This window comes from Gilbertella persicaria (assembly GCF_025201335.1).
Source record: "Gilbertella persicaria strain CBS 190.32 chromosome Unknown B0P05scaffold_41, whole genome shotgun sequence".
NCBI classification, from domain to species: domain Eukaryota; kingdom Fungi; phylum Mucoromycota; class Mucoromycetes; order Mucorales; family Choanephoraceae; genus Gilbertella; species Gilbertella persicaria.
The window spans coordinates 120,670-143,167 of NW_026252002.1; the positions used below are offsets into that span (position 1 = coordinate 120,670).

The window sequence follows — 22,498 nt, forward strand, 5'->3', positions numbered from 1 at the left end:
CCTTTTCTTAGTAATGCATAAAAAGGTATTCCATTTGACATTTTTATTATAGACAAACAAAAAAGAGAGACGCATGTCCCTATTTTAAAAATGGGGAAAAAAAGGGGGGAATAGAGGAAAAGATACAAAAAAAAGAGCTTAAAGAAATTGATCTTGTTCATCAATGGGTGTATTGGTGCCACTTGAAGTAGCTCTTGATCTTAATTGATTCTTCTTACTCGTGAGCATGTTCTTTAAAGCTCGATGGGCAAACACAGTTAATCCAATACCAGCCCAATCTTCATCGTGCAAATCCCGAAGATCACCTACTGTCATGATATCTTGATTTTGAAGCTTACGGACCCATTCTAATGCCTTATCTTTGTTACGATTGGTAGCTGCTGCAGTTTCAAGCACAAAAGCTTCAATGCTGGTATCATTCGAATATTCTGCTGAATTCGCAGTGCCCGAAGACTCTTCTGCTTGATTGAAAGTAGGAGACGTGGTAAACATATCTGATTCTTGTTTCAATTCAGCTTCAAAAGACAACTTTGCTTGTTCCAGAGCATGTATGGTATCTTTGTATCTTTCTTCAGCGATCTGAGTCTGTTGCAGGAATGTTTCGCATTTCTTTTCGGCATTAAAGATCTTGTCTCGAGCCATCACTAATTCTCGTTTGGCACGCTCTAATTCTGAACGGATATCGTTTTCTCTTCGCCAGACCATACGATCATCTTCAGCCTTTTCGGGCGTTGAGTTTTGTTGCTTATTCAAGTCTCGTAAGAGTCGGTTAATGTCACCTGTGATCAACTGTTGGTATCGCTCAGGAAGGACTTGCTCCTCAATCATCTCAGCAACCACATCTTCAGCTGTATCAGTATCTGCATTGAATTCGAACTTGACCGATAACTTATCCATGCCTTTGAATACAACCTGGAGTGTCAATTGTTTCATGGCTGTATCACTAGCCAACAATACTACTTCAGGCTCCACTGCTAAAAACGAATGTTCGAGTATTTCTTGTGCAGACATACGTTCATGTTCAGAAGCAAGACAATTGTTGATCAGGGCCAAGACTTCAGGATCTTGTACGCGAGATAAACATTCAGGGCGAATGGTCTGTGTGACTTTCTTGAAGACTTGAGCAGCATTGGTGCATTCGTTGTAAGGGTATTCACCAGTGACCATCTCTAACAGACACATACCAAACGCATAGATATCAACTTTTTCACTGTATCCTTTTTCTTCGTACATTTCAGGTGCCATGAATTCAGGAGTACCAATGACAGTATACTTTTTATCAATTTTCATTTCTGCAGTACCCATATCGCCAATTTTGATTTCGCCATGAGCGCCATTAATAAAGATATTGTCACATTTGATGTCTCGATGGATGATTGTGGGGTTATGGCCATGTAGATAGACAAGACCCTTTAGGATCTGTCGACACCATCGTTTGACGATCTTCATGTTGGGCAAAGGCGACAATTTACGAATGTATTCTCGCAAGGTTCCCGATGTCATGAGTTCAGTAATAAACACGAATTCAGTTTCATTGTACCAGGCTTCATGAAATGTGATGATGTTTGGATGGCGCACTGACTTTAAAATTTCGATTTCATGGCCGAGTGCTTTTACTTCTTGACGCGTTACCTAACAACCAACATCAACACACATATTTATCCAATGAGGCTCATCGTTGTACCTGTAGAACATTCCAAGCCACTTCATATCCTTCTTCTCGATCAATTGCTTTATAGACGACCTTAAAGGCGCCTTTACCGAGAAATGTGTTTAGTTTAGCAAACCTTCCATTGTTGGATACTTCAATCACACGTTCTGCATTTGCTTTTGATCTTTCATCATCGATCTCTGTATTCGGATTCATCCAGACACCACCAAAGGGCTCCATATGAGGTTGTTTTTCGTATTCTGGGAATTGAGCAGCTAATTGACGTACAAGAGACAATGAACTGGTTGTATCTTGAGCTGCATCATTGTTGTTATCAAAAGAAGGACTGTAAACGCCTGAATCAATAGAATCTTCGCTTTTCGAATTGGATATATTATGATTCATATTGAAAACGCTATTTAAAATGAGAGAGAAGGGAGGGAGGAGAGGGAAGGTATTGAGAGTCTAATAATTATATAAAAAAGGAGTTGGCTTTTTTAAAATACAGTTACCAACCCAACATTACGTTAGGATTGATAAGATATCAAGAAAGGCCGTTCTTTTGTACAGACAAAGAAAAATAAGATTCAAATAAACAAAGCAGGGAGTGCTGAGTGGTTTGAGCGAGCTGCTTGAGAGAAGGAAAAGAAAATGAGAAGAACAGGAAAGAAAGAAAAAAAATTGTCAGCCTCTGAAAATTAAGACACAGACGCCCAGTTTTTTTAAAAAAAACAAGTCTTATTTAACAAACAGACCTTCTTTTGTTTAGAGCGCATAGTTTCGGGTAGTATCAAAAGGGACTGCATCGAGACAATATCAATCGTATTATTTGCGCATGATGTAGCTCCTTTGTCTTATAAGCTACGGAACTATTTTGCAGTTTGCCTTTTCAGTGGCATATCAAGTCAATAGAAGATTTTATTACCTATTTTCACCAGAACATGGCATTTTTATGTACACCGATGCATAAGAGAAAAGAAACAAAATCTAGTAATTTGAACCGAAATAGCTGGTCGTATAATTTACCAACATTTTGGCTTTTTTTTTTATAAGCAAAGATCCTTTTGTTTAGCGTGGGTCAAGTGCATTTTGATAAGATATTACATATCGATACATAACTTGGTAATGTATAAATAATGTATGTAGCAAAAAGTCCAAGCAAATACATGCCTCAACAGCAAAAGAAAAAGAAAAAAGAGGCATCAATTCATGCAGATTTCTTTCTTATTCTTATGCATATAAAGATAGCATAAAGCCTGTTTATACACGCATAAATGCTCCAAATACCTACAGACCATGTCTACTAATATACGAGGTATCTTTGGAGTCGACTTGTAAAATTTGACCAAAATGATCACTCAACCTTGAGCCTCTTTTTGATGCTACAAGACGAGAAATAGAGCGATTGACAAGCTTAGATACTCAAAATGTGTGTCAAAAGCTTTAGTTTCTCGCAAGTGTGTTTGCTTAACAGTTGTGCTATGAAAATAATGAGATATGAGCATGCAGAATAAACTTTATCAAAAGGATTTCACTTTACTCACACAATGAAGATAAATTCAGTAGATGTTACATTACTTTTGCTGAAGCTAATAAGCAAAATAACGATTACGAATCGAATAAAACTGGCTTGGAAAGAAGGCTAACAAAACAGATATACAAAACCTGTCTCATCAAGGTCATTACTTTTTACTTTTTTTAAACTACGACAAACAAACTGTAAGCTTTTTTTTTTGGTTTACACCAAACGGAAAAATTATTCGCGCATTTCTGAAAAAAAGATTAGCGCAATTTCAAAAAAATAAATCTCGCAGAGAAAAAAGAAAATTTAGCATAGTATTTGAAAAAAACTTAGCCTATCATTAAAATCAAAAAGCAGACTCGCTATTGGCTCCAAATTCAGTGTCCGGCGATGGTATGACTGAGCTGAAAAAAAGAAAAGCGACAGGATTAATTTGCGCCAAGAGATTAAAATATCGTAAAGGTTTCGGCTCCTTTTTTCTTTTATTTAGTTTAAATATTAGAACAAACATGCAAAGCGTTAGTGAATTTATTAATAATAGTGAAATTATTTCAGATAACGATATGGACACTTCATCTGACGATTATGTGGAAGATGACGAGCAGGAAGAAATGGAAATTGAGCATTTCAGTTTGAGCGAAGAATGGATGGAGAAAATAAGACGAATTGGGAATGATTCTCTATCATATATCGAAAAGAATACCACTGCTATATTAGATGAGTTAAAGTTAAGACTTTGTGAGAAATTTGAGGGTTTGAAAATCTCTATTTCTGCCATCCACAAACATTTAGTACATAAGCATAACATTACGTTAAAGAAACTTGAAAAAATACCAGCAGCAAGAAATTCTGACAGAGTAATAGCATTACGAAAAGCGATTGTTGAACAATATAAGAGTGATGCAGATATGGATTTTTCTAAGAATTGTGTTTTTATCGATGAAGCAGGTTTCAATTTGCATTTACAATTTTAGGTGCAATTTCTTAAGCAGGTATCATAAATATTGGAGTTAAAAAACCAGAATCAGCTTCTAAAAAAAAAAAAAAAAAAAAAAAAAAAAAGTCTAGCAAATTTGAGCGAAACCTGAGCGAAACCTAAGCGAAACCTAAGCGAAACCTGAGCGAAACCTGAGCGAAACCTAAGCGAAACCTGTGACTTTTCAAATTTATGACGTAACACTTTGGGTGATGCCAAAGCAAAATTTCAGTCGGCGACAAAAGCGAATCTATAAAATAGGAAAACGAACTTTGGGGGTGGAGTCGCTGTACTTGTTTCATGATGTTAAAATCTCAGTGAGCATTCAGAGTGCGTCTGTTGAAAGCTGCACTCCTACTGACTATTTTAAAGATTTCTTTCCTCATTCAAACACTTCTGGAAAAATGACATTGAATGCTTAATCCATCCTTCACAATCTTTTTTTGTTACTTTTCCAGCCGATTCACATATACGATCTGTGAGACGATCATCTGTCGTCAATGGTGTTCTTCTAACACCAGCTTTTACTTTTGACCAAAATTCCTCGATTGGATTCAAGAAAGGAGAATATGGTGGCAAATATATGCACCTATGTCCTCGTTCTTCGATCAATGCTTTGATTACTTTTGGCTTATGAATAGGTGCATTATCCATAACAATATACTGCCCCTTTATATTATTTTTATCTAGTGTATCCATTGCATTGTTTAGATAAGCCAAAAAGTGCTCAGTTCTTGTCCCAACTTTGCTATTTATTTTTACTTCCTTACCATCTGCCCTTCTTTTTTTTTTTTTTTAGAAGAAGCTGATTCTGGTTTTTTAACTCCAATATTTATGATACCTGCTTGAGAAATTGCACCTAAAATTGTATAGCAACTATTGATTATGTTGATTGAGATTTATTGAAAATGTTTACAAGACAATTATTTCTAGTATGCTGTGAACTGTGAAGAGGTTTATTAACTTGTTGCATTAAGAGACTTGGTTCAGTAAAGTAACAATAGTAGTTTTGTGGTAATAGTTATGCTTTTGATATCAAATATCAGTTGATATACAGTAGACAGTAGACAGTAAGCAGTAAGCAGTAAGCAGTAAGCAGTAAAGAGAGCAAATTCGTATATAGCGCAAGCAACTTTGTGGTAGAATTCAGAGGATAATCCTTATTGCTAAAGCTTAGTTCTGTTGGCTCTTTCCTCACAACAAACCTATCAGTGTTGACAAAGGGAAGCACAGGTAATGTTTGTGAACCCTTCTACCAATAATCCCTACAGGTCTACTATGTATCCTTCAAGACAATGCATAGTGCGTTTCCCTCTTTCGGTACTTTGCCTATCAGGAGTAGACGTTCGCGGAAGTTGGCCAACAACAGATACCCTTGTTTTACGCGATTCAATAAGCGGCATCAGTCTTCCTTCTACCAGCCAGTTACTCACAGAGATAAAATCAGAGAGAAGGTTCTTGTCAATAAGGACGTTCTTTTTTTTTCTTTTTTGCTTGTGTGTTCTTGTAGAGTACCCAGAAGACAGATAGACAAAAGAGAATCAGATGAATCAAGTATTGAAATGTATGCTAAATAGTCTCAGCCCTTTGATTTGTAAAGAAGAGACACCATAGTATTGCTTGATTTGAAGAGACGTGGAGACAGAGACTAACAATATTAGCTACATAAATTTAATGCTACATAATACCTTTTTTTTTGTTTTGCATTTAAGTCTTGAGAATGAGAAATAAGATGAAAGAAAGACCAAAAAAAAAAGGTTCTTTTCTAGACTCGCTTTTTATCATTTACACTTGCTTTGTTCCCATGCTTTAGAGATGAGATCTTTTTGTTTATATTGGCTTCATTATGATGAAAAGAACTTTCGATGGCATAAACAACTTTGTTGATTTGTGTAACTTTCAAAGATCAATTTGCTCACAAGTATGTAAAAACTATACAAGTCTATATGCTTATTGACAATGTATTATGGCACACAGACAAGATAGAATCTATCATTTATCACTATCTGAAAATATTGTTCTAAAGAGAACATAGCGGATACTTTGTTCTTACTTGTATCACAAAGTAAATCGTTTGTTTACATTATGTTGAAAGTAACGCCTAGGACCAGTCTATGATCTGTTTGCATCAATGAATACGAGTTTTGTTACAAAAGAAAGTTTTGAGTTTATCAAGGTTTTATTTTTAGGGAAAAACTATGGTAATACTTTTCAAGCTCATGCTAAACGTAATAAGAGAGACGAAAAGAGATATTTAATCATTGTTGGCGTTATTTTTATCTTCACATGAAAGAAAAAAGCGGAGAATGATTATAGTTTAAAGTCCTCTGTCCCAGAATGAATTCTGTATCAATTGAGTTTTATTATTATTATTATTATTATTATCAAGCATAAAGAGAGAAGCATTTAGTTCAATCATAGATGATCAGCTCATGTTATAGAAGAGAAAGGAGAGAAAAAGGGATATTTTTACGTCTAAAAAACTGAAAAGTGCAGTGTCAATTGCATTGTTTATGCAAACAAACAGCTTTTGTTGTAGTATAGAATCAGATGCTCTTTCTTTCCTCTCACCATAAACTGATCCTTATCAAAAGAAAAAAAAAGGAGATGAGTGTGAAAAAAGAAAAAGCGGATGGCATATAACTGAAAAGGCCGTTTTTCTACCAATTACAGTGTGCAACGAACTTTGAATGCAAAAAATATAATCCAAGATTCCTGAGTTGCTGCCACTATGCCAAGTAATCTGCTTTTCATTCCCAAAAATATCAATGTAATAGTCATCCAGTAAATCTGTCTATTCAGGAGGCACACACAGTAAAGTACCATCTAAACGGCGATCTTTATATTGATAGTTGAAATCTCCCATAATAAATATTGTGTTATGTGTATTGATAGTCGTGTCCTTGACAATTGGGATATCCAGGAGCTCAGTATAGAGTGCTGACCGATTAGAATGAAGCGCTGAACGACCATAGATATTTAAAATTGCAGCTATAAGTGCCATAGTAGACGACTGTTCCAAATCTCGAATTAAATGAATATCAGTCAATATGTATCGACCATTATCAATTCCTTCCGAGACAGGTGTAATTGTAAAGTGATGAGAGAGTGATATGATGCCGCAATGTCGAGTCCAAATGCTCGACTTGCAGTTAAAATGGGTGTTAAGTAAATCTATAATAGTAGTATCTGAAGCATGAGTTTCTTGTAGCACCAGGATGTCATATCCTAAAGTTCTGAGGTATCTAATGGGTGTGGCGATTTTAACTGTATGATGTTTAATATTCATAATTAATGTTGAGGTTGAGGTGATTGTTGGCCCATTAAATCAGGCTGACGCACATTAGCTTTTACATTAACCTTTTCACTCAATCCATTTTGTTGTGAGGCAGCTGAAGCTGCAGCTTGTCGTCGAGCAGCACTTATATCATCAGTTCCATTGAACTTACCCATCTTTTTGACATTATCATGAGTCTCCAAATCTGTAAATCGAGATGGAGAAGAGATCACAATATCCTCCATTACTATGTCTTTTGAGATAGTCTTTAACGCATCAGAATCATTTACCGGATTAAGGTTGCTTTCATTCATAGTGGTGTCCTCTTCAACACCGTTTTTTACCATTGAGAGCAACCGTTGCATCTCTTTCATTATTCTTGTAGCCTTGAGGAACTAGAGAGCCAGCAGGGGAATTTTCTTGTGTCATTGGTTTCTTAGGAGCAGCCTTGGGTGAGGCAGTAGAATCTTTGTTTGTCCCTTTTCTAGGTTTTGGCTGACTTGAGGATCTCTCCACTGCACAGACCTTGCTGGGAGCGGAGTCAATTGATCCATTACGACTGCAGTTACGCATAACATGGCCAGTCTCATTGCAATGGTAGCAGCGTACCCATTTCTTGTAGTCGGGACAATCAGCTCGACAATGGTCTGAGCTCTGACAGTTACGACAGAAGTCAGACATCTTATCCCATTGTAGGAGTACTTTTCTCTGTTCATTATCCCGTGGATCACACCCGGAACACTCCGATCCATCTGCGTGGGATTCCATACATTCATTTTCAGGTGTAGCCGACAAATTTAGATTCAAGGTAGCATACCCTTCACCATGAAAGATGCCATCAGTTCTCGAGATGCCATGATCTAGAACTTCTCCAAAGCACGAAAGACGAGCAGCCATTTCCTCTTTCAACTGGATGGCTGGGAGGAATGGAAGATTTTCAAGAGTTAAGCGGACGATGGTAGCGTCTGCTGGATAGGAAGGAAAACCTTTCACAAAGGTACCATCCTCCAAGGTAATTCCTTCTTCAATAAGTGTCTTGCGACCAACACTGTTATAAAGCCACATCGTCTCCGAAAAGTCATGTCCCAGATAGTTGCGTGTTTGCTTTCGATAACCAAGAAAATCTTCGTAGTAGCCTGTGTTTTCAGCATCTTCATTAAACTTGGGTAGAGCTTTGTTTAACAAAGATCGATCCTTGATTGAGGTAAGATCAATGAAGACTGAATCTTGTTCCATTCCTTTAATGAATGGACGAATTACTGCAATGGGAGCTGGAGGGCTGGAGCCATTAAGAGCATTTTGAGATGACTCTTCTTCTGTAACAGGATGATTAACCAAAGTAGGGTTAAACGAAACAATAGATTGATTCTTTTTGTTGTTATTGCCTTTCCTCTTTGATTTAACAACATGAGTCCAAAGCAATGGGTTCTCGTTGTTATAGTTAGATTTTGGGTCAGTTTGCTGTTTATGCCGATTTTCTAACATAAAAAAAGGTGAAAAGGACATTTTGTATTTGAAATGCATTTTTTTTTTTTTTTTATTTATCAAAAAAGAAACGTCGAGAATCTGGCCTATTTCAAAGTCCGACAACAATCATTTTGAAGTTTTGTCTAATGAAGGAACAGAGCATCTTTATTAATATCTTCTTCTGTTATTGCCCACTGAACGATGGTATTTCTAAAGATATAATGAGAAATAACACAGCAGCATATCAAAGACTTACCACATGTCCTCTTCCTTTGAATGTCACATTAGGATCATCATCAAACCTTCTCTTTTGTTCCCATTCTGGCTTCTCTGCATTTTTGTCTCTATATTCACGATAACGTCTAGCTTGCTCTTCTTCATGCTTTTTCTCTTTTTCTTTATGATCACTGTCTTGCTCTTCATCACTGTATTTCTTGTCTTTTTTATGCTTTTTATGCTTTTTTGATGATTTTTTGTCATGTTTCTTGTGCTTTCGCTTCTTTTTGTTCTTCTTTTCGTCTTCATGTTCTGAATCTGATCTCTTTCGCTTTGACTCTTCCTCACTTTCACTGTCTGATTCACTCTCTGAACTGACTTCTTTACTCTTTTTCTCTTGTTTGACTAAACACAGTGAGACCCTAAGCACAGAAAGATCATGTACGACTTACGCTGAACGCCTGGTGGTAACTTGAGGACCAATTCACCACAATTAGCAATCATCACATTATGCAATGGTCTGTCATGACTATCCACAGGTTCATTCTCCATGCGTTCCACTACAGGATACCCAGAGACAACGCGACCAAAGACGACATGCTTACCGTCCAAATGAGGCGTAGGTCGCGTTGTGATAAAAAACTGAGAGCTCTGGGTGTTGGGCCCACGATTAGCCATGCTCAGTAAACCATGTGTATCGTGTTTGCGTGAAAAGGATTCGTCTGGAAAGGTGGCACCATAAATAGATTCACCTCCTGTGCCATTACGACGTGTGAAATCACCTCCTTGGCACATGAAGCCCTTGATGATGCGGTGAAAGATAGATCCTCGGTAATGGAGTGGCATGTTGCTTACTCTACCAAGACCTTTTTCACCTGTACATAAATAACGAAAGTTTTCTGCTGTCTTGGGAACTTCGTCCGCAAACAACTCCATAATGATTCGGCCAACTATTCATGAGCGTTATGCATGCTTAATTTAATTGACTTACTTCTGTTGCCATCAATGTCAATATCAAAGTATACGCGAGGATTGATCTTCATCTTGACAAAAAGAAAAAAAAAAAAAAAAGAAAAAAAGATGAAGTGACTGGATAATTTTGTACTTTCTTCTCTTCTCATCACCATGTCTGGATCTTCTTCTGCTGTCAAACAAGAAGAGCAACAAGAGACTGTCTCTATTTATGCTTGGGTGAACGATAACTTGAATGTGCTTGTGAAACTGATGGTGTTTACTGCTGCTTTGTTTGCTTTTCCTATTCTTACTTTTTTCCTTACACTTCATAGCTTATTTGATGGTAAACATTGTCTATAAAAAAAAAATACACACACACACACACGTGATATTGATGGAATGTAGGAAATACAACGTATGCAGGTGGTGCTGCTGCTGCTATGGCTAATGTGATCGTGATTCTCTATATCATCACAGCTATTCTTGAAAGACCCAACGAGTCCAAGCAAAAGAACGAATAATCACGTGATAATAAACACACTTTTATTTCATATCTCTTCTCTTTTGCTGTACATAATCATTCATATAGCCAGTAACAGCCGAGATCAAATCATGGAATTTATCTTGGTGATAAATAGGATGGTTTTCTGGATACCAAGAGGCTCTTTTACTCTTTTCCCATTCAGCAAAATATGTGAGTTGAGTACTAATTTGATTGACTAAAAGTGGCCAATCAATCCATCTCTTGGGTGATAACACACGTATACAGTCATCTATAAAACTTATCATCATAAACAGCACAAATAATGAGCTGATACTGACGACTGTCAAAGTGCCTACTGTCATATAAGAGGCTGTATCTATAAGACTTGATTTCTTTTGTTTCAATGATGACATCGTTCAAGAGAAAAAGAAAGAAAGAAAGAAAGATAAAAGAGGCAAAAGGGGAAGTTGAATCTTATACTTTTCAGGTACGCGAACCTTTGCTCTGATTGGTTGATGGTTTCTGTCATAAATACACTTTTTTTTTTTTTAATTCTTTTTTTTTTTCTCTTTCTTTTTTTTTTTCTCTTTCTTTTTTTTACAAAAAAATAAAATAAGAAAAAATGGAAAAGTTTCGCGAGGTAAGGCGTAATCATTTTTATGAGGCACGCGGTTAATTTTCTTTTTTAATCAGAAAATTGCCAGTATTCGTGCTGAAGCAGACGCTGCCAATGCCAGAGCAGATGAATTTGAACAAAAATACAAAGAACTTGAACAAATTCAAATGAAACAAGAACACGAAATCATTTCCCTTACAAATCAAAATAAGCACCTTGAAGAAGATTTAGAACAAGCCAATGAAAAAATCAAACAACTCAAGGCTCTTGAAGAAGACGAAGATGACTTGAAAAAGGAGAATGATGCTGCTCAAAGAAAAATCACATTATTAGAACAAGAGTTAGAAAACTCTGAAAAAACCATTAGGGAAACGACCAAAAAGTAAGAGTTGTTGTTTGTTATGATCACGTTTTTGATTAACTAATTCCGTCTGATTTTTTTTTTTTATATATATAGTTTCAGAGAAGCAGATGTAAAGGCTGAACATTTTGAACGTAAGGTTCAACAGTTAGAAAGTCTACATGCTGATCAAGAAAAGAAGAATGAAGAACTTAAACAAAAGATTGCTGAATTACAAGCACAATTGGATGAATTCAATGCTTCTTTAGATGACATTTAAGTTTTTGAAGTGACAATAAACTGTGTTTAAAAATATCGTTGTTTCAATCTGTCCACGTTTTCTATCAGTTTTTTTTTTTTTTTTCCTTTTTTTTTTTTCTTCTCTTTCTCTCTTTAGAATATATATAAAAATGTCCAAGTTTGGTACAGATGAAAACCCTATAGATACATCTTATTATGATTTACTTGGTGTCCCTATTGATGCTCAACCAATTCAAATCAAAAAGGCTTATAGGTAAATATACTTGGTCTTGGCAAAAATATATATATATATTTTGTACAGGTGACTAACAGAGAATCTTATAGAAAGCTTGCTATGGTAATTCTATTTCTAGGAAAAAAAAACATTTGTCATTGATTTTGTTTCAATAGGTTTATCACCCTGATAAAAATAAAGAAGCAGATGCAGAAGAAAAGGTAAGAAACCCGACAGAGAAATAAATGATTGAACAATAAGCCATAGTTTAAAGAAATCTCAGAAGCCTATCAAGTATTATCAGACCCTCAATTGCGTGCAGCCTACAACAAGTATGGTAAAGATAAAGAACTTGCTCCTGAAGGAGGATTTGCTGATCCCCGAGAATACTTCCAACAAATGTTTGGTGGTGATGCCTTTAGAAGCATCATTGGTGAATTGGCTGTGGGTGAAATGTTTAGTGATGCACAACAAGAGGAAACCGAAAAAAATGAGGCTGAGGAAGGCAGTTCGACTCATTCGGATAAAAAGAGCATGAACAAGGAACAGATGGAAAAGATGCAAAAACAACAACAAGAACGTGTAGACAAATTAGCAGAGAATTTGAAATTGAAACTCGCCTTGTTTACAGAATCTGTCGGCGATCAACAAGCCATTAATGCTTTCCAAGACCAAATCAAACACGAAGCTGAAAAGTTAAAGAATGAAAGTTATGGCGTTGAATTGCTTCATTCGATTGGTGGCGTCTATTCTCTTAAGGCAAAACATTATTTGGGTATGAAGGGCGGAGGTATGCCAAGTATCTTTGTGGGTTTTAAACAAAAGAAGCATATTGTCAAAGAACTCTGGACAACAGTCAAAGTGGCTATGGATGTGCAACAGGCTGCTGAAATGATCTCAAAGGCTGAAGAAAAGGGTATGGAAGATTCGGATAAACTAAAACTCGAAGAAGAAGTGACTACCAAGACTTATAAAGCTCTATGGCAAACATCGAAATTTGAAGTGGAGGCCACATTGCGTCAAGTGTGTGATAAGGTACTTCAAGATAAAGAAGTGGATAGCAAAGTGCGTACAAAGAGAGCAATAGCATTGAAATGGGTTGGTTACATTTATAAGCATACAGAAGCAGATAAATCTGTATTGGATTTGCAAATCAAAGCATAATTATCTTTTTTTCTTAAAAAAAAAAAATTACAATCTATGTGTATTACTTCATAACATCACTTAATAAATGACTCGACTGTTGCTTAAACAAAGAGGAAATACCCACTGCGGGAGCAGACAAAGGTTCTCTTCCTACATAATCAATCACCTGACCTTTAGGAAGCAATTGAGCTAAACGAGGAGCCATGAACGAATAAGCACCGGCATTTTGATGTTCTTCTTGGCACCAGACAAATTGTTGAGCATCAGAAAACTTGGCAATCTCTTGCTCGAGTTCCTTCTTGGGGAATGGACTTAATTCTTCTATACGAACAAAAGCGATCTTTTCATTCAATTGACGGTTTTCTCTTTCTTTGACAAGATCGTAGTACAACTTGCCAGAGCAAAAGACAACCTTTTCAACCTTGGAAGGATCTTGGATCGAGGGATCTTTCAAAACAGGTTGGAATTTAGTACCAGGTCCCATTTCGTCTAAGCTACTGACAGCAAGCTATAGGATACAAATCAGCCAAGTTGAAATCAACATACATTTACTTACAGGAGACTTGAGCAAACTCTTGGGGGAGAACACAACAAGAGGCTTGCGATAGCTTCGAAGCATCTACACAAAGGACGGAAGGGATTAAATGACATTCGTATTGTTGTTGTTGTTGTTGTTGTTACCTGTCGACGCAACACGTGAAAGTACTGAGCAGGTGTCGTACAGTTGACAATATGCCAATTTGGTGGAACATTATCTGTCTTGCTGACATTAAAAGCATCATTACTCATCTAAAAGGAAATGAGCGTTATTGATCATCAAAGACGCATACAAACATACCTGCAAAAAGCGTTCAATACGACTGGAAGAATGCTCAGGACCAGCTCCATCTTGACCATGAGGCAAGAGCATCACTAGCCCGCTTTGCTTTAACCATTTCTCTTCTCCACTTGACAAGAAGGTATCAATCGTGATCTGTGCACCATTAAAGAAATCACCAAACTGAGCTTCCCACAAGACTAAACGATGAGGTGATTCCATGGACATACCATACTCAAATCCCAACACACCGTATTCAGAAAGTGGACTGTTGGCAACTTCCAAATAGTTCTTTTGGGCTTTGTCCATATGGTTCAAGGGGACAACAGTACGTTCGCTTTCTTGACAGACAAACATGGCATGGCGTTGAGAAAAGGTACCACGACCGACATCTTGACCTGAGATACGTACATCATAGCCTTCTTTAAGTAATGAGCCAAAAGCCAGTGCTTCAGCTGTGGCCCAATCCAATCCTTGACCTGACTTGAGCTTCTTTGTACGTTGATCAATATGGTATTTCTGAAGACGAGAGTGGATTTTGACGCCGTCGGGTGGTGTCACGGATAATTCACCAATCTCTTTCAACAGCACAGTATCACAGCCTGTATCAGGCAGCTCTGTTTGCGTTCCAGAAGTGATGTGTTGCATCTCTTTCCAGTTTCCATCCAGATGGATTTGAGCAGTGTTAGGCACATAGGACTCTGCTTGTTGAAGTTGACTTTCAAGTGCTTGCATATGAGACGATCGAATGGACTGAGCTTCTTGTTCTGAACTCAATACGTTCTCATCCAACAGCTTCTTTTCATACAATTTGGGAACAGAAGTACGGTGACGGATATTGTTGTACATCAAGGGCTGAGTGAACGCAGGCTCATCCAATTCATTATGGCCCCAACGACGGTAACACATCAAATCAAGAATGATGTCCTTTCTAAACTTGTTTCGGTATTCAAACACAACGTCTAAAGCACGGGCAACGTCCTCTGGGAAATCGCCATTGACATGAACCACAGGAACATTGATCATTTTACCAATATCAGAACAATAAGCAGACGAACGAGCATTCTGCGCAGGTGTAGTGTAACCCAGCTGGTTATTGACCACAATATGAACAGAGCCACCCGAAGAATAATGAGGTAAATTCGACATGGCCAGGGATTCCATCACAATGCCTTGACTTGAGAATGCCTACAATCAATCAGTACCATGTTGTCTACAAAGCTATCCCACTTACAGCATCACCATGGATTTGAACACACATGACGCGATCACCCAAGCTACAGCTATCGTCAGACTTGCTCAACAGCCCAGTTTGTTTGGCTCTGGCTTTACCCATGGCCACAGGATTAATGGCTTCCAAATGAGAAGGGTTAGGCAACAGAGACACATGGACTGGTTTTCCATGGTAGTGAAGTGTAGGGTTATTTGTCAGGTGAGAAATCACATCCCCTGAAGCAAATGTGCCTTCAGGTACTTCTGGGTAGCCCTTCATCTTATGGAACAAAGCAGCATAGGGAAACTCGAGTAAATCACAAAGTAAGTTAAGACGACCACGATGAGGCATACCAATCACAATGTCTTGGATACCATTTGTGGCAGAGAGCTCAAAAATACGATCTAAAGCGACCATCATGCTTTCGGCGCCTTCGAGACCATATCGCTTTACGTTAGGGAACTTTTTAGCCAGAAAGTGATCAAAGTCTTCAGACTTGGAAAGGAGTTTGTGAATACGCTTTTTTTGGTCTATTGTCAGTTGTGGTTTTTCCCAGCTTTCGACAGCATGATACCACCATCTTCTTTCACTAGCAGACTATCAAGAGAGGTTAATTTTTTTTTATATATATTATACTAGGCCGTGAGAAATACTTGCAGGCAAATGCATAAATTCATAGGCAATTTTCCCACAGTAGACAGTATGTAAATGGTTCAAAATGGTTTCGAAATCAGCTTCGTTCTTGTTACTCAAGCTTTTCTCTTGTACGGTGTCATTTACATGTAAAATACCTAACCTCACTCGCCTGTTTAATTAACTCATTTCCCAGGACTCATTTCGTATTTACCAGCAAGATTGTAAGGCTGACTATCGCTCTTATCAAGACCATATCTTTCAGGTTTTAAAGCAAGCACTTCTCTATCAGGATAGAGATCAATTCCAATGCTTAAAGCCATGCAATAAACTTACTTTCTTTTCATGATACCAAGTGGATCTAAATGGGCACCTTCATGACCATGCGTGCGATAGGCTTGAACCATACGCAACAAACTACCATATTTCATACGGTTGGATAATTCTTCTGATGTATAATCAGGCAACTTGTATTCCTTTGGTACGCGATATCCAAATACACCATCATCATGGTATTGTCTCTTTAATAAGTTTGTATTCTTTTTAAAAGAACAACTCAAGAATCGATTTCTTGTTGAATTGATTCGAAGCATTCTTAAATAACAAGAAGAAAAAGAAAAGGAGAGACAAAAAAGGGTAATCTTATAAATGCATAAAAGCAGTGCGTATGTTTTTTTTTCCACGGAAACAAAGTTAACTCACGGTCACCTGATTGATAAGCACTATGAATGATAGGATAAACAGGACTTTATTACTTGAAACCAGATGTCTTTGGCTTCTTCTTTTTCTTTGCCACAGACTTTTGTCTCGAGCCAAAAGCACCAGACAAAGGCTGTGTGGATACATTGGTAAAAGCGCGTGCAGGACTCGGTGGCTGATGGGAAGATTGTGTTGTTGGTCTTCTAGGTGAAGAAGGCAATAAATGTTGAGAAGACATAAATAATGGCTCTTCTTCTTCTTCTTCTTGATCTGGATCCATCTTGTGTTTCAATCGAGCCGGAAGTGATCTGTTCACTGTCTTGACAACCACAGGTAAATCAGGCAAATCATCTTCTTCGTCATCATCCAACAAAATTTCAGGTACAACATACTGACTTTTTCTTTTCTTGATAGAAGGAAATGTCTCAGGCACAGGTACACTATTGGTATCGTACTCAGGAAAGACGATGTCCGAGTGCTTTGTGTTGTCTAAAGTCCAACAATTGGCCAAGACTTGAGATGTGATTGTGGATTTAAAGGTAGCATGATGTAAATACTCTAGTCCATGATGATCTTGAGCTGGTAAGGGACGGAGAATGATGTTTGATAGCTGTATCTCTTTATCATGTGCTTTTTTTAGCTTTTGGTGTAATTCTCTATGATGATCATTGTCTTGAATAACACCGGGTATCTTGATGTGTTGAATGCGTTCTATAGGTTCAAATTGTTGCATCTGGTCTAGGAATGATTCGAGTTCAGTCAAAGCATAGTGTTGATGTGTTTCATCAAAAAGGTCTCTATAAGGAACGGGGAATTGAATTTGACGTGCCTTAGATGCTATTTTTGACTTGAGTCGTTCGTCTATTGTGTTTGATTCGACTTCGTTTGCATATTCTTGAAAGAATGCGTGGAAATGCTTGGTGTCTAGCTTCATAATCTCGCCTGTTTCTCTGATATGTTGTCGTTCGGGTAACATGGCTTTTTTTACCTGTTTTAATAGTGCATCAAATTTGGGATGACTATGTGTAATCTGATAGGTGGGTTGTGTAAGCATATTTTCTTGTTTGGATTTACTGGTGCATAGTGCGATGTAGTGTACTTTGATAGAGCCATCTTCAAACAATCGGTATAGGCTGCAAAAACTATCTCCAGTAGTGGGATTGTTTTGGTTGGTTTTGAAAAGAATACCGACTGGTCTCATTCGACTATTGAAATCGTATAATTCTTCATAAGCATGAACAGAGAGTTCCAAATTATGTAATTCTAAAATTTTTGGCACTGGTAATGCACTACACATATAGAGTGAGTATACCAACATAAAAAAAAAAAGAGACATATTTACCTTGTGCTTGAATAAGAAAACTCAAGCATACTCGCGTACTGTGAGTCTCTAGAAAAAGCCATGATACGCCCTTCAAAAAAAGTAAATATTTGATTCAAAGCAATTTGTTACTTACACTTGTCCTGTTTGATTTGATCTGTCAATAAGCAAAAAGCACCACCTCTTAATTGATGTGACCAAGTCAAGATAGGCTTTTTAGGAACAAGCTGATCCATAACAACAATATGTTCTAGCGTTGCAAAGCAATAGAGGTACAAGCTTAAAGGTTTGAATGCGATAATGCAATCGTTAGGTTGCGTAAATATGTTGGTCTTGACTGTCTCATGCTAAAATATAAAGTTTGTTAATTAAATATATAAGGTTGATATGTATACTTTACTGTAAACTCCTTTTCTTGGATACATTCAGGAGATGCAACAAGTATGGTAAAGGGCGACCTACCAAAAGCACACGATCGCCATCGAGAGCAATAGCTTAAATTGTCTGATATGTCATCTACATCTTCGTAAAGAAATTTGTCTTCCAAACCATCAACAATAGCAGTGTATCCATTGTTGGTAATAAACACATATTGATATTCGCGAAAAGGACTCATTTCCACATGAATTGGCATTGAATAATCAATACTCGGTTTGATTTCTGTCTTTTGGGCTAAATGAATTGTATGGATTTGTTTTATAGCCTGTTGACTGTCTAGTGTAAATAAATGAATAGTAGAAGTTGTTCTGATTGCAAAAATTTTGAATTCTAAAGTCGATAAGGATGAAATAGTGATTTGTCGAATAGGATATTGCAGGTCAATTGTGTTGTGAATGGTTATTGAATCCAAAGGGAGATCGACAGTTGTATTTTTTTCAAATTCAAATGGTTTTTTCTCGGATGAAAGAATGACTAATCACAAGTGAATACACAAAACAATTTGCAATAAATAACTTACTCAAGTTGGATAAAGAAGGTCCAGCGCTAAATAGAAACAATTGTGAATTGTTGATATATTTTGTGATGGCCAAACTATTGCCAACAAGTGGATCTATCGACTCGAATTTTCGCTCTATATCTGCATTGGTTGACAGTATATTAAGTAATTCTGATCTCGGTAGTCTTGCTGCTGATAATTCTGGCATGTCTTTAAATATTTTAGTCACCTAGAACGAAATGTAAGACACGCATATACAACCATCATATTTACCAAATGCTTCAAGTCTGCTTTTCTAACAAGCTGTGTTGGTCTAAAATCATTTGTTCTCGGTATGATTTGGTGTTCTGTAAAATACTGGACAGCTAAAAAGAGAATACGATTAGCTTAGATTCTGATTGTAGTATTATTTACTTTGACTACTGCCTTTAAACCGGCACAAAGGAGAGCCTGTTCCCACAATTATTTTGTGAGGATCAGCAGACAGTAGTGGAAGCTCTGATCCTTCGACGAGATCTTCCATAACAGCAAATTTATTAGCAAGAAGAGAGAGAAAAAATACACAGTCCAGCAACCTTGAAACGAACACCGATAAATACCCAAAAAAAGAAACAGCAGTCAATCAGTGAGTATTATCGTGTAACAATTAGACGTGCATAAACCTAAGAACACAAATTATAACTTCAATCAAGAAAGGATGTGGCAAGTTGTCTAAAATAATCCTCAGTATATAATTGATTGAATTTATGAGAAGATGCATCAAAAGGTTTACCAAATAACATTATAAAAAAACCAACAATACCAACAGCCAAAGCTGACAAACAATTAAAAGATATTATTGTCTTTTTCTTGTTCAGACAATAGAAGACACCCTTCATTGTATCTTGGAGTAATGTCGGGCGTTTAATCATTCCTATTCAATTGTTGATTAAAATGCTTTCGCTCTCTTTCTTACTCTTTCTCCTTATTGGATTATAATATAAAGAATCTTATTTTTCACTCTATTTTTTCTCACTCCATTTCTTTTCTCTTCATGAAATTGAAAATTATTTTGCTTTTGCTTGCGGTCATTGTTTATTGCAACAGTTTTATTTCAGCAACACCCGTTGATCGTATGGGTTTCAATATAAAAGCTTCATCTAATACTGGCTGTCTGGATTCGACTACGACTCGATCACCTTTTTGCAAGTAATCCAACACTTTTTCTTTCACAATAAACTTTCTGACAAACTCAGCGTGTTGTTACACTAAACAACTTGTGCATAATTATGAATACAATGCTTCGTTTTAAAGAGATAAACAAATCTTTTGTTTCTAAAGCATTGGCTCTCCTTTTGATTAGATTATTTCCCATACTTTAAATAAAAAAAGCGCTTTATCAACAAATATGGCCAGATTGTTTTTAGTGTTTGCTACCAAACTCATTGTTGTATTGCTTTTATATTTAGAGATAATACTTGAGGTAAGAAAGAATTCTAGTGGTTAGCTTGATACATTACTTTGTGATAAGTTGGCAATGATATGGATTTTTGTCACTGAACAAAACTCTGATCACATTTGTATCGTCTAAAATGCCTTCTATGCAATCAGAATTGTTCAAGTTAACAATTCGTTTCCTTGCCTATATCTACAAAGAGAATCGATATCGTTATTGAAATCAAAAGTGAAAGTCATAAGCGCTATAGAATTCTCTTTCTATCATCCAAATTAAACAATAAGTAGAAAAACCAAACACAAAAAGAAAGTCCAAGTGAATTTGCAATTGGAGAGCAGAAGGAGAAGACATACCGAAAAAAAAAAGGTACTCGGGGCTGCTAAGAAAGGAACCGAGAATTATGTTCTGCAAGTCTCATTTTCCAACAAGCTGTGTATTATCACTCATAGGAAATACTCCTCCAATTCTAAAGACTACTCCAAAAAGAGAAAACTTTTTAATTTTACGTAATTTTCTTTAAATTACAAACGGTCAAATTGGAATCAAAAGCAATTGGTTTTCTTAAACTCCTCTGATTGAAAAAGAAAATTCAAACAAATGCATTATCTATGTAACTCTAAACACACACACGCTTCATTATCTGTTAATACGACAATTTTCTATTCTATAGAAACTCGACGCGTAATTTCTTTGCTATAAAAGGGAGACGACGAAACCCGTATTTCTATATATCTTTAAAGTTTGGCGTGGCAAGGGTGAAATTTGCCCAAGACGAATCAGAAATAAGTAGTTTCAGAATAATTATGAACCAGATCGGTGAATTACTACATAATGGTTCTGCATGAATGCTTGTTTGTTGTGATAGTAAAAATAGCCCTTATTCCATACATAGCATGCCTCCCAATGATATGTTGTTATAGGCGCATGCCTTCTAGAGAAATCTTGTATATTTGTGGTACAAGGAGTAAGAAACGTCATTATTATTCCATTTTAAATAATGTCTGATATTGTTGTCAATTCATCAAAGCTAATTTGATACGAATTGCAATTCGAATGAATAGGATATTGATCTCTATCTCTCTTTCTTTCTTTTGATACTGTATGATCTTGAATAAACAAGTCAATTTTTCTCTTATTTTTTTTCTTTGGAAATAATAATCTGAATATACATGTATTATGACATATAGAATGCAGTAGAATAAGAAGAATGAAATGATAAGAGAATGATGTATATATATATGCCAGTGCTATTCTTAGCAACATTGCTTAACTCAAGGCCACATGAGAAAAGGGCTATATGATTGAGTCAAAGCCAAAACAACTCTTGGTGTAACGTACTCACTTTATGCAATTTATATGGGCTGAAGAACAGAATAAAATAAAATAAAAAATAACCAAGCCATCGTTATCTATCTAAGCCTTGCACGTCTTGTTCTTTATCAATAAGAGGCAACCAAATGTCAAAGCTAGAATAAGAGTTATTATCATGTGAATAATAGCCACAAGTCGAGGGGTTTCTTTTGAGTGAATGATTCTAAAATTAAACCATTTTGTATCACTTTATATTCTTTTTATAAGGTTTAAAGAACTAAAAAGTTTTCTTTCTTTCTCTCTTTACGAAGCAAATATGAAGCTCATATACTCTATTGTTTTATGTCTTATTATAACATGGATGCATATGACTATTGCATTCCCACTTGAACACCAGCATCAACGAGACATCAAGCCATGGAACAGAAGGCCACGTCAATTTAGAATGCAAGTTTTTTCAAGGCCTGACAATCGAGGTGAAATGCAAACCATTCGAGCTTTTAATGGAGGTAAAATTGAACATACACATATAAAAGCATATAACTTACGTTTAGTATCAATATAGCTTCTACACCTTGCTGGAATCTAGCGTCAAAAAGAGTTGGCTCATACGACTTGAATGACCCTATGGTCAAAGTGACATTCTATAGAGTAAGTGGTATTGTATTTTGTATTATAGACTTATGTTTTATGATAGTCCTCTGATTGTAAAGGTGCATCTTTAGCCACATATTATCAGAATCATGCTTCGAGTCGAACCCATGTTATGATCAAAGCAAGATCTGTATCTGTCACAAAAATCAAGCCTGTCTTATTGAATGGCAAACCTAAAAAACTTTAATTTATTCTGATACCATTGTAAAATAGAAAAAATATATGTAAATAATAACTACCTTAATACTGTATGTAATAAAAATATGCCACTTGTTGGCTTTGAAGAATGAACATTTTGACATCAGCCACTTTTTTATTTGTGCATGAAAAAAAAGGGCATCTTGTCAATATCTA

At 36.4% G+C, this 22,498-nt stretch overlaps 10 protein-coding genes across 10 annotated transcripts; 5 read left to right on the top strand and 5 right to left on the bottom strand.

The window, feature by feature from the left end:
• Positions 1-138: 138 nt before the first annotated feature.
• Positions 139-2,457, bottom strand: B0P05DRAFT_581011 (kinase-like domain-containing protein; the record flags this gene model as incomplete). The annotated part of the gene is made up of 3 exons (XM_051582061.1): positions 139-1,632; positions 1,685-2,066; positions 2,453-2,457. The coding sequence occupies 3 exons, from the start codon at positions 2,455-2,457 to the stop codon at positions 139-141; spliced, it is 1,881 nt and encodes a 626-aa protein (XP_051431810.1).
• Positions 2,458-3,629: 1,172 nt separating this feature from the next.
• B0P05DRAFT_233230 (uncharacterized protein) lies at positions 3,630-4,331 on the top strand. Its single transcript, XM_051573290.1, has one exon. It carries the CDS (start codon positions 3,683-3,685, stop codon positions 4,145-4,147), a length of 465 nt encoding a protein of 154 aa, XP_051431811.1. The 5' UTR covers positions 3,630-3,682; the 3' UTR covers positions 4,148-4,331.
• Positions 4,332-7,753: 3,422 nt separating this feature from the next.
• B0P05DRAFT_574172 (uncharacterized protein) lies at positions 7,754-8,932 on the bottom strand (the record flags this gene model as incomplete). The annotated part of the gene is made up of 1 exon (XM_051581548.1): positions 7,754-8,932. One exon carries the CDS (start codon positions 8,930-8,932, stop codon positions 7,754-7,756), a length of 1,179 nt encoding a protein of 392 aa, XP_051431812.1.
• A 17-nt stretch (positions 8,933-8,949) lies between these two features.
• B0P05DRAFT_554896 (cyclophilin-like domain-containing protein) lies at positions 8,950-10,172 on the bottom strand. The gene is made up of 4 exons (XM_051579730.1): positions 10,101-10,172; positions 9,562-10,059; positions 9,150-9,514; positions 8,950-9,103 (listed from the first exon to the last, which is right to left on the bottom strand). The coding sequence occupies exons 1-4, from the start codon at positions 10,150-10,152 to the stop codon at positions 9,062-9,064; spliced, it is 957 nt and encodes a 318-aa protein (XP_051431813.1). The 5' UTR covers positions 10,153-10,172; the 3' UTR covers positions 8,950-9,061.
• A 50-nt stretch (positions 10,173-10,222) lies between these two features.
• On the top strand, positions 10,223-10,601 carry B0P05DRAFT_554898 (uncharacterized protein). Its single transcript, XM_051579731.1, has 2 exons — positions 10,223-10,406; positions 10,469-10,601. The coding sequence occupies exons 1-2, from the start codon at positions 10,235-10,237 to the stop codon at positions 10,582-10,584; spliced, it is 288 nt and encodes a 95-aa protein (XP_051431814.1). The 5' UTR covers positions 10,223-10,234; the 3' UTR covers positions 10,585-10,601.
• Positions 10,602-11,169: 568 nt separating this feature from the next.
• Positions 11,170-11,783, top strand: B0P05DRAFT_574174 (tropomyosin; the record flags this gene model as incomplete). The annotated part of the gene is made up of 3 exons (XM_051581549.1): positions 11,170-11,187; positions 11,241-11,545; positions 11,621-11,783. The coding sequence occupies 3 exons, from the start codon at positions 11,170-11,172 to the stop codon at positions 11,781-11,783; spliced, it is 486 nt and encodes a 161-aa protein (XP_051431815.1).
• Positions 11,784-11,874: 91 nt separating this feature from the next.
• Positions 11,875-13,164, top strand: B0P05DRAFT_233319 (X-domain of DnaJ-containing-domain-containing protein). Its single transcript, XM_051573291.1, has 3 exons — positions 11,875-12,101; positions 12,155-12,199; positions 12,246-13,164. The coding sequence occupies exons 1-3, from the start codon at positions 12,099-12,101 to the stop codon at positions 13,140-13,142; spliced, it is 945 nt and encodes a 314-aa protein (XP_051431816.1). The 5' UTR covers positions 11,875-12,098; the 3' UTR covers positions 13,143-13,164.
• Positions 13,165-13,387: 223 nt separating this feature from the next.
• B0P05DRAFT_233338 (oxoglutarate dehydrogenase, E1 component) lies at positions 13,388-16,448 on the bottom strand. The gene is made up of 7 exons (XM_051573292.1): positions 16,124-16,448; positions 16,002-16,072; positions 15,812-15,945; positions 15,176-15,751; positions 13,963-15,129; positions 13,806-13,913; positions 13,388-13,743 (listed from the first exon to the last, which is right to left on the bottom strand). Exons 1-7 carry the CDS (start codon positions 16,378-16,380, stop codon positions 13,633-13,635), a joined length of 2,424 nt encoding a protein of 807 aa, XP_051431817.1. The 5' UTR covers positions 16,381-16,448; the 3' UTR covers positions 13,388-13,632.
• A 1,723-nt stretch (positions 16,449-18,171) lies between these two features.
• On the bottom strand, positions 18,172-18,723 carry B0P05DRAFT_476357 (uncharacterized protein; the record flags this gene model as incomplete). The annotated part of the gene is made up of 1 exon (XM_051574899.1): positions 18,172-18,723. A coding segment is annotated over one exon (552 nt), but the record flags the coding sequence as incomplete, so codon positions are not given.
• Positions 18,724-21,538: 2,815 nt separating this feature from the next.
• B0P05DRAFT_554917 (uncharacterized protein) lies at positions 21,539-22,467 on the top strand. Its single transcript, XM_051579732.1, has 3 exons — positions 21,539-21,999; positions 22,056-22,141; positions 22,188-22,467. The coding sequence occupies exons 1-3, from the start codon at positions 21,708-21,710 to the stop codon at positions 22,329-22,331; spliced, it is 522 nt and encodes a 173-aa protein (XP_051431819.1). The 5' UTR covers positions 21,539-21,707; the 3' UTR covers positions 22,332-22,467.
• Positions 22,468-22,498: the final 31 nt, after the last annotated feature.

What these genes read in the sequence shown, in the direction of transcription:
- B0P05DRAFT_554917 (XM_051579732.1), top strand. Translation starts at nt 21,708, where the DNA reads ATGATTCTAAAATTAAACCATTTTGTATCACTTTATATTCTTTTTATA. An exon ending in CATTCGAGCTTTTAATGGAG is followed by an intron (nt 22,000 to 22,055) that starts GTAAAATTGAAC and finishes GTATCAATATAG; the next exon opens with CTTCTACACCTTGCTGGAAT. An exon ending in TCAAAGTGACATTCTATAGA is followed by an intron (nt 22,142 to 22,187) that starts GTAAGTGGTATT and finishes GTTTTATGATAG; the next exon opens with TCCTCTGATTGTAAAGGTGC.
- B0P05DRAFT_233338 (XM_051573292.1), bottom strand. Translation starts at nt 16,380, where the DNA reads ATGCTTCGAATCAATTCAACAAGAAATCGATTCTTGAGTTGTTCTTTT. An exon ending in TCAGCCTTACAATCTTGCTG is followed by an intron (nt 15,946 to 16,001) that starts GTAAATACGAAA and finishes GAGTGAGGTTAG; the next exon opens with GTATTTTACATGTAAATGAC. An exon ending in TTCAAATCCATGGTGATGCT is followed by an intron (nt 15,130 to 15,175) that starts GTAAGTGGGATA and finishes GATTGATTGTAG; the next exon opens with GCATTCTCAAGTCAAGGCAT.
- B0P05DRAFT_554898 (XM_051579731.1), top strand. Translation starts at nt 10,235, where the DNA reads ATGTCTGGATCTTCTTCTGCTGTCAAACAAGAAGAGCAACAAGAGACT. An exon ending in ACTTCATAGCTTATTTGATG is followed by an intron (nt 10,407 to 10,468) that starts GTAAACATTGTC and finishes GATGGAATGTAG; the next exon opens with GAAATACAACGTATGCAGGT.
- B0P05DRAFT_233230 (XM_051573290.1), top strand. Translation starts at nt 3,683, where the DNA reads ATGCAAAGCGTTAGTGAATTTATTAATAATAGTGAAATTATTTCAGAT.
- B0P05DRAFT_233319 (XM_051573291.1), top strand. An exon ending in AAGCAGATGCAGAAGAAAAG is followed by an intron (nt 12,200 to 12,245) that starts GTAAGAAACCCG and finishes AATAAGCCATAG; the next exon opens with TTTAAAGAAATCTCAGAAGC.
- B0P05DRAFT_554896 (XM_051579730.1), bottom strand. Translation starts at nt 10,152, where the DNA reads ATGAAGATCAATCCTCGCGTATACTTTGATATTGACATTGATGGCAAC. An exon ending in TGACATTGATGGCAACAGAA is followed by an intron (nt 10,060 to 10,100) that starts GTAAGTCAATTA and finishes GCTCATGAATAG; the next exon opens with TTGGCCGAATCATTATGGAG. An exon ending in GTTACCACCAGGCGTTCAGC is followed by an intron (nt 9,515 to 9,561) that starts GTAAGTCGTACA and finishes CACTGTGTTTAG; the next exon opens with TCAAACAAGAGAAAAAGAGT.